The sequence below is a fragment of the Epinephelus moara genome, chromosome 3 (assembly GCF_006386435.1).
Source record: "Epinephelus moara isolate mb chromosome 3, YSFRI_EMoa_1.0, whole genome shotgun sequence".
Taxonomy (NCBI): domain Eukaryota; kingdom Metazoa; phylum Chordata; class Actinopteri; order Perciformes; family Serranidae; genus Epinephelus; species Epinephelus moara.
In genome coordinates this window covers 2401559-2410730 of record NC_065508.1, presented here as the reverse complement: position 1 = coordinate 2410730, position 9172 = coordinate 2401559, and the positions used below count along the sequence as shown (strand labels likewise).

The 9172-nt window shown below is 41.2% G+C and overlaps 1 protein-coding gene across 3 annotated transcripts in view; it reads right to left on the bottom strand.

Moving 5' to 3' along the window:
• Positions 1–354: 354 nt before the first annotated feature.
• thoc2 (THO complex 2) overlaps positions 355–9172 on the bottom strand; it is a 31146-nt gene continuing 22328 nt past the window's right edge. The window contains exons 30-39 of one of the 3 annotated variants that reach the window (XM_050041398.1): positions 8701–8803; positions 8096–8481; positions 7771–7829; positions 6229–6264; positions 2996–3127; positions 2676–2742; positions 2435–2580; positions 2156–2232; positions 1307–1353; positions 355–1216 (exon numbers count right to left, since the gene is read on the bottom strand). In XM_050041398.1, the coding sequence (XP_049897355.1) occupies positions 1326–1353; positions 2156–2232; positions 2435–2580; positions 2676–2742; positions 2996–3127; positions 6229–6264; positions 7771–7829; positions 8096–8481; positions 8701–8803 (1034 nt within the window). In that variant the 3' untranslated portion in view covers positions 355–1216; positions 1307–1325. Of the gene's footprint in view, positions 1217–1306; positions 1354–2155; positions 2233–2434; positions 2581–2675; positions 2743–2995; positions 3128–6228; positions 6265–6903; positions 7830–8095; positions 8482–8700; positions 8804–9172 lie in introns of those variants that run through there. The other 2 variants (XM_050041399.1, XR_007569737.1) reach the window with 2 other exon arrangements.

The window sequence follows — 9172 nt, the reverse complement described above, 5'->3', positions numbered from 1 at the left end:
GACATCAGGGAAGTCAAGACAGCCAAAGTCATTTTGACCAGTTAACACAGAGCTGATTTAGAGTCAATGACAGGAGGGTAATCTGATTGATCAGGCTGCAAATAAAAACAAAGCTTCAATCAGATATCAAGACGGGCCCATTAAGACTCTTGAGCTAAATGTATTTCAGTGTTGTGGGTCAACAGGCTACACTGACAAACAGAAAAGTAACAGATGAGTGTGAGCTGAAAACCTCTTAAAATCATTCAACTGTACAAACAGTGAAAATTCAAACAATTTCTACACCGGCTGTGACTGGTCTGTGGACACTGAGCTGTTTGCAGAGACAGACAGAAAGAATGATAGGAGACGATATCAAAGTGACACACTAGGAAAACTATTATTTATTGGTTTTTGTTTTTTTAAAAAAAGCTTACACTCATTGAGTACAGCAGATAAAATCTCCAAAAGACGTTTTGAAACAGTTGTATTTGGAGTACAGAGCTTCAGAATTGTTTTCTCTGGTTTATCTTTACAATTCTACATTTGAATCAAGATCGAACTGGCATTTTTTTTTTTTTTTATAAATTATGTAAAAACCTGGTTAACACAAAATCACTGTAAGGGACATCAAAAAAAAAAGAAAAAGAAAAGAAATAACATGATGTGAATTTCATGTTACCCTCTTTATTATTGTACACAATATACAAACTGGTCCTTTGTATCATTTTCCTCACTTACGTCTACTGTCTTACTCGGATTAAAAGGTGGAGATAAATAAATAAAAAGTATCTAAGTATCTCAAAAAGGATATGAGGTAAGTGAGTACGGAAAGCATGTTAACTCCAATAAAACGAGCAAAAAGCAAAGCCTGACGATGTACAAAACAAATATTCAAGCATGAGATTATTGAATCCATGACCAGGTGTTACCAAGAGATCATTTCATACAGTAACCACTTCTCTAATTAGAATAATAACGTTGTGATTAGAGCAGCACATTGTGCCCATACTGAAGAATACAAAAAGAAAAACAACAAAAAGAAAAAGATATTTCAGCCGTTTTACTGTATACTGAAATGGAAAAATAATGAGGTGATCTGTAAGTTGAAGTAACTACAGCTAACAACACTTGGGAGGAGACTTTACAGCAAAACAACACAGGCAGAAATGAGAGTACGAGTTAACAACATAGTACAGATGGAGTTGCAGATAAAAACACAGCGTCTCCAGTTCTGCTGTGGATCAGAGAGGAGAGCAGACATTAAATGCTGACCACATACATGCTGTACTGAGAGCCGTTTGCAAAGGAACTGAATGTGCCTTACCTTCGCTGATTAGTGCACATTATCTGTGCTTGTCAGAGGATTTATGAGTATGATTGTTAAGGGAAATTGTAAATTAAGCAAAGACTGAAAGGCTGACACGTACTGAATTACCGATCGTCAAAAAACATGTGTTTCTATCATGAAGAGAGACAAGCCTCAAAACATCCAATAGAACATAAACAGCAACCAAAACAACAGAAGTACCTTTTCCATTTCAGGAAATGAGAGAAACAGCATTAATACTCGTGTGGAGTGCCAGTGCATTGTAAATAACTGCCTGGTATAAAGTGAGTGAGCAACTGTATGTGCAACACAATGGCTCTTTAAAATGTCCAATTGAAGTTATGAGATCCAAGTTTAAGAGCACATGATTGGTTTAGCTGGATCAGAGGGAGCTGCTGTAACTGCCAGACAGAAATTAGCCCGCACTTAATGCTCAAATTACAAAAGTTGAATGGTTATAGGCCGAGGATTAGTGCGCTAATTATGTTTACAAGCGAGTCCTGCTGGCTGGCTTCTCGATGCAATAAAGCATCTGCTGCGGTCTTGAACAGTTGTTGCATCTCAGCGCGTTCAGTGACACACAATAGGAACGAAAATGGATGTGATGCCCTCATTGTGGAGACAAATGGAAAACAAATTTGGTGCAGCTGAGTGGCTGTGCTTCACACACACTGAAACACTGGTGCACAAATGTTTAGTTTAAAACAGGGTGCTTTGTGTGTCAGTGTCGACCAGGTAACACTGACTGATCCGCTGCAGCAGTGAAAGAGAAAGACTCCACACTTTAAAATATTCCCACTAAAAAAATCAATCATGACCTAGGTGTCATTCTGCATTTAAGGATATTGCTTTTTTTCTTCTTTTCCTCCGCTGCTGTCCCTCTTCTCCTTCTTTTCAGATTTCTCTTTATCATGTCTGGACTCCTGAGGCACAACAACACAAGCATAAATATTTAGCATTCATTTAACGTCTTAATCTTTTATTCACACAATGAAAATACACATTTGAACTAAAAAACATTCTTCAACAAGGGACGACTACAACTTCCTGAATTAAAGGTCATGTTCCCTGCGAACAGACCAGGACAGAGTGTGACAGTGTTGGAGGGTGACTAACTGAGCTGACCTTTTTGCCTCCAGAGGACGTCCGCTCAGGTTTCAATGACTCCGCTTTCTCTTTACTGGAAGATTTGGATCTTTTGCTCTTCTCTTTCTCAGCAGAAAGCGGGGAGTCGCAGGAAGGACTTGTGCTCTTGCTGTTTTTAGAGGAATCTGTGAAGACAAATTGAGTTTGCTTTTGTTAATTTTTTTTTACACTGTATTTGGTAAATGAACGGTTATTTCAGGTTTATCAAACACAAACATACTGGTTCCGTTCTCATCCTTTCTACGTTTGGACTCTTGGCTCGTCTCACGGTCATTGACAGCATGATCCTAAAGGAGAAAGAAGACGTGCAGTATGTTAGTGGCAACTTAAAATCCCAACTGTAGAGATCTCATTTGCAAACTGACGTGTTAGTTGAACCCGTCTGAAAATATTCCACCCCTTGTTGCTACTCTGTCTACAGAAAATGAACACTGGCTAACTTTAGAACAAGAAATATATGGAGTTTAAAAAACAGAGAAACACAGGATGACCTTTCCAAAAACCCATTTTTCAAAGTGCAGGGATCTTGTTAATACTGACTCTTTTCCTGTCTTTGCGATCCTTCTCTTCCTTCTTCTCTTTGGATCGGCCTTGTGTGTTGTCTGAGTCTTTCTTCTCCGTCTCTCTCTCTCTGCTCTTGGACCGGGCAACTGAATTGTAGTTGGCGTGGTGCTGCAAAGATGATTATATATGAACAGAACGAGACACAGAAAAATATATTTATGTCTTCAGGAGCTCATTCATATTGAGTGTTGAAATCACTAGAAACTAAGCTTGTGCCCTTTTTACTCCTGATATTAACATGCGTCCGGTCAAACGTGGCCAGCGTTGTCTGTTCACACTTGGCATTGGAATGTGTCTTTGTGTGAGCACTTGTGAATGGACCTCACATCCCCGCTCTATAGGCGAGTCAACACGGAACAAATGTGCTGTTGTTTTTAACTGGTGGGAGGTTTGTTGTGCTATATGCACTTTTTAGCAACAATATATTAGATTGCCTCGAGGGGACGGACTGTGGGAGACTGTAGATGTCTTTGTGGAGGGATGGGGGTCCCTATCGCCGCCCCCTCCAACAATGCAAAGGATTACTTCAATTAAAAAGCAAGGAATTCCATCCAGAGGTGGCGTTTGACTTTCTCCTTGTTCCTCATTTTGACAGACAGGGCTGTAAAATTTAGGTCAAAATGTGATATTGTCCCTCATTTTAAATTTAGCTGTCACTGGCTGATAAAAGCTATGGGTATTAAATGATTGTCCGTCATCCTCCACCGCATTCACCCTTCTTGGGCTAAACAAAAGCAAACTGTTGATGCTTTGGCCACGGAGGTGATGTTAAACATGACTTCTCTAATATTTAAAATCTTATTTCATTGTACAGCTGCATGCAGTGCACTGACTCCTTTGGCCTGTCCTCGCCCAGCTGTTGCTCTGTTTCACATGAAATTGCTGCAGGAATGTGAGCTCCACACCAGGGACAGTTTGTGAGAGTCCACCCACATACACAGGTGACGGAGCTACCTGTTGGCAACACAAGGCTAACTTTATATAACGGTTATCAATGGCGTTAATGCCAGCATCGAGCCGGGCAGACACTGAAGCCCACCAATGTGATGGCTAAAAACAAAGACGTAACCTCTTTGGCTACAGCAAGCTGGACAACGAGGTCATGTTTGTGAGATTAAATACAAAACTAGACAAAAGCTTATTAATATGCACACACCACCAACAGGGCAGGAGTGTGAATTACTTAAAGTTAAGGCAGATCGCCTTCAGTGTTTAATCTGTCAAAATGACAGATGAGCTTCAGATTTTTCTCTCAGTTTAAAAAATAACAAAAAACAACAAAACATCAGTCGCTGATGTAAAATATTCAGTTAACTGGACTTATTAAATCTTCTACATTCTGCTGTAGATGACCTCTCCTGAAGAGTATGTGAGTAACATACAAACAAACGCAATGTAAATAAAGAATGTGGCCATGTGCAGTCCAGACCACCTCTCAGTGTGGTCTTAACGATTTGATCTCAAGACCCAGTGAGGGCTGCATTCACACCCGTACTAAGAGCTGTCCACATGTGATGTGATCACCAAAGATTCATGTTAATACCAGGTGTAAACAGGACCTCACTGTGTTACAAAAGAAAAACCAATGCTAGCAACAAAACAAGGGTGAAAACTACTGAAATCTTCGTCTCTCCATGTTGATCCATACAGTCCCAGATACTGACTGACTATATTCCTATTCACATATCTATTACTGAGATTTATAATACTAAAATGTTTGATAGCTGATTTGATCATCAGTACTGATCAAGCTACCAAAGCTGTAACAAACAGACTCAAATAAAGCTGTGTCCAACACAACAGTCTCTGTAGTTCAGTGTCTCTGAACTAAGATGATATAACAAATATCACAACATCCTCTGACTGAGTTCCACTGGTCCTGCTGGTACTTTGGATTAATGTTAGCTTGCAGTGAATGCAGGACAGTAAAAACTACAACTCATTGCAACCTGAAAACAACTGGGACAGCTGTCCATTATCAATTTTACTATATGTCAGTGGGCAAAACTTTAGTTGAAGTCCCCCTCGTTTGTATTTATAAACATTATAGAAACATATAACAGGCACTCCTGTGGGCACCCTGAGGTGGAGGCTGATGTATAAACACAGTTAGAGCTGCAACAATGAATTGATTAGTTGTGAACTATTAAATTGTTCCCAAATTAATCTGATAAGCGATTAATAGGTTATTAGGTCATTTAAAAAAGACTCCAGCTTTTAAAATGTTGATATTTTTGGTTTCTTTACTGCTCTTCAACAACAAACTGAATATATTTGGGATGTGGATGAAAACAAAACATTTGAGAACTTCATCCTGGGCTTTGACACTGATTGACATTTTTTTTGGACCATTTTCTGGCATTTTATAAACCAAACAACTGATCGATTTATCAAGAAAATAACTGACAAATTAATCCAAAATGAAAATCGTTGCAGCCCCCTTAACAAGTTTATATAACAACAAAAAAAAGCTGCAATAACATAAGATTTGTTTTCATATATCATGTTATCAGGAGGACTTAAAGTAAAGAGTTACCATACAGCACATACATTCTTCTTTTGTCTTATCACACAGAAATGCAAAGACAGTACTCTGACACTGATCAACATGAAGTGTGGGGGACAGATGTAAACAGACGATGCAAACAAATCAAAAAGTTAGAATTACTGCCTTTGAGCTTTTTGTACTTAATTCAGGTCAGTCAAGATTTATTTCAATTTTCTATTAAAAAAAAAACCAAACAAACTCATGTGGTACATGTGGTTCAGTGTTGTGACAAACTCATGATACACACATATACAGTTTGGGTCTAAACTGACTGTAAAAGATGCCATAAGATGAACCTTAAAGCTTAGCTAAGCAACATTCTTTATATATGTATTTAAAAAAAATCAATGTAAGGACTGTGTCATTTTAAAGGGGGTGCTTGTAGTGACAAAGCCACAGAGATGATTACCCGACTGCAGTAGCCTCTGTAATTCACAGCTTTGGTTTTTACATCCAGCAAAGTGGTAATGGTGACACATGCATCAATCCACCACTACTGTCTTACAACTAGTTACAAAGTGTGAGAACACAAACAATGGAGAGATGATGAAAGTCAGACATGTATAATAAGTTATTTCTTGTCAGCAGCTGTGCACATTTGGCACCTGTACAAAGAACAGACAATCTGAGAGAAGGTGCGAGTAGCAGAGTCGGTTCAAACCTTGGATGTGGACTCCTTGGGTTCGTTGCTATTGTCCTGTAGGGATGAATGGAGATGACAGATGAGCTGGGAGGGGGTGGGGGGGGTGGGGGATTGGAAGGAGGTTGTCAGACAGCAGTAGAGTTGGAAGAAGGGGTAGGGGTGGGGGTGGGGAGTCGGGGCTGGCCGGACCGACAGCATACTTCTCCCTTGACCTCTGACCTTTAAGGACTAAGGCTTTGACAAGGTTATTACATAAAGGAGAGTTCATAAGCTCAACATCTGGAATGTCAATACTTAAAATAGAAAACCCTGAGCATATATGAAATAACTGCTAGTCATATTACTACAAACATGTCTGCAATATCAGGCAGCATAATATAAAAGTCTTACAGCGCAGCTGCTATTCAACATCTAAAGTGCAAGTGCTGTAAATAATGTGTATGCGTGTGCCTGTGTGTGTGTGTGTAAGACAAATCACTCGGTTCTTATGTGCTTGACTGCATCCCTACATAAGTAACTGTTGCTGTCACTTACAGTTCAGGAACGGATAAGACACAGGGAGCCTAGTTCTCTGGTGGAAGGGTAAAATAAAGAACTATCACAAGCTTGCAGTGGTTTGGGCAAAGCTCCAGACAATTCAGGCTTCGCCCACTCTTTCCCTCACTCTCTCTCTCTTTGTAGGGGCAGGCTTACTTTCCTCTGCATTTTTGGCTGATTCAAAACTGCGACATTCATTTTCTCCGTTGATCTCAGTTGCTGGTGGCTTGCCAGGAGGTAGTACGACTGTTGATGCTGATGGCTGGTAGTTGTGGGGATAGCGCTGTAGGGGCCGGCAGGGCTGACTGGACACGCATCGTGTGATGTGAAGGCTGCATGCAGGCCGTTTTAACAAACGGAGATAGGAGGGGGACCGGTGACTCAGCCGCCGCAGCAGGGAGGCTCTCCCACAGCAGGGTGGCTTGCTGGACGCCATCCGACTCAGCACAGGATCCGGGCACGTTGAGGGGAAAGTAAAATACTTTACATCACTTTAACCAGGGTATCTTCTCAGCTCGCAAAAACGGGGGAAAAAATCTTGGACACCATTTCAAGTAGTAAAACACTGCTCTTGGTGTTAAAAAAATATCTGCCATTGGAGAAGGCGAAAGCTCTTGATTTGGTAAGCCATGTTACTTCAGGTGGCTGCGATTCTCAAAAAGCAAGAAAAAAATCCACAAGGAATATAGAAATGCTTAAAAAACTTCTTTCTTCCCAAGGCACACTGACTGCTTTCATTAATATGAAAATAGATAAATATTTCAATATGAAAATACTCAATATACATAATATTCTCTTGGCTAAGTCTTTGGGGGGGTTTTCTCCCAATTCTGCAAAATATTATGCTGATGTCCATGGAATGCTTTCCAACTCCCATGGATTTGGTTGGGGTTTCCAGATGCCATGCCTGCATGAACGACAACTCTCCTTGGTGATCTTCGGGGCTGCTGGAATGTGCAACGGCAGGGAACGCTCCGGCAGATAGAGAAGAAACTGGCACAGCCTTCCTCAAGCCATACTAACCTTAACAGACGAGGAGTGGGACGGAGAAGAGTGACTGTCGAGCTTTCGTCTTTTGTGATCTGTGAAGACGAGAAGAGTGAGATCTGTGTTTAACTGTGTAGCACAGGGGGAGAACATTCCTACTCTTATTTCATCTAATTTGATTAAATTAAATATGTTGAAATAACAGAGCATCAGGCTTCTCTTTAGATTTTTAAAAACATCCATGTGATTTGATATTCTAAAACAAGAAAAGACACTTTTATAGACAGTGTGTGTGGACCTGCAGTGCATTCAAATCAATCAAATTTAATGAGCAGTCGAGACATCTAGACAGGCTCCTTACCCCTCTCAGATTCGGCTGACTCTGATCTGGGAACTGGTGACTTGAGGGACCCGGCCACAGCGCTCCTGTCTCCTTTCTCCTTGCTTTTGGACTCCTTAATGGCATCGCGCTCCCTGGATGGCTCCATGGGCTCCCCGTTGCCGGCTTTGGCCTTGTCGTCTTTGCTGCTCTTCTCCTCGGCCTTCACTTTCTCCCTGTCTGCCTTGGGGGTCTTCTCCTTACCCTCACGTGCCGCCCGCTCCTCCTTCCCCGCTCTCTCGTCTCTCTGCTTCTCCCGACGGTTCTCTGCCTTTGTCTCGGGAGTACTGCCTGGTGTCTTTTCCTTTTTCTCTTTTTTCTCCTTCCCGCTCTTCTCTTTGTCGTCCCGCTCTTTGACGGCTTTGGTGCTGCAAAGGGATGCATTATTCATTATTAAAATTCTTTATTCAAAAACGTTTCAGACGAGATTCTGCTGATCCTAACACAGTATTATATATAGACTTGTAGGCAAAACCAACTAGAGGTGTAGCTGGACATGATATCACTGCTCACCATCAGTTTTGATCCTTTGTTTATTTCTAATCTTTGAGATAAACTTGTGTCAGAGCAGCTCTTGGAACACTCACCTGTTGAGAGCACCATTCCCGTTGCTGGTGGTCACTTTGGCCGCTGCACTGTTGGCTTTGTTCACTGGCTTTGTGGTCCCCTGAGATTTATCCTTGCCCCGATCTGCATAAAAACAAACAAAGAACTGTATGAGCACAGGATTTAAAAATATTACTCACACGCATATTAGTTTAATAGCATTAAACCTATTATTTCAGGGGAAAACAATGTTGCAAATGGACAACAAATTAACCTTACAAGTCCAGTGTGTAGGATTTAGTGGCCTCTAGTGATGAGGGTGCTAGTCTCGCCACCAGCCAATCAGAGATCTCCGCCTTCTGATAGTCTGGGGACACTCCTTTCTAAAGTGTGTTTAACACACCGGCGAAAACGGCCGGAACAAAGCAAACGCCTCTTGCATTTTTGAAAAGGACACGCCTTCTCGGAAATGTGCGCTCCCCCTTTTCTCGTCCGCAAGGAAACAAACACACA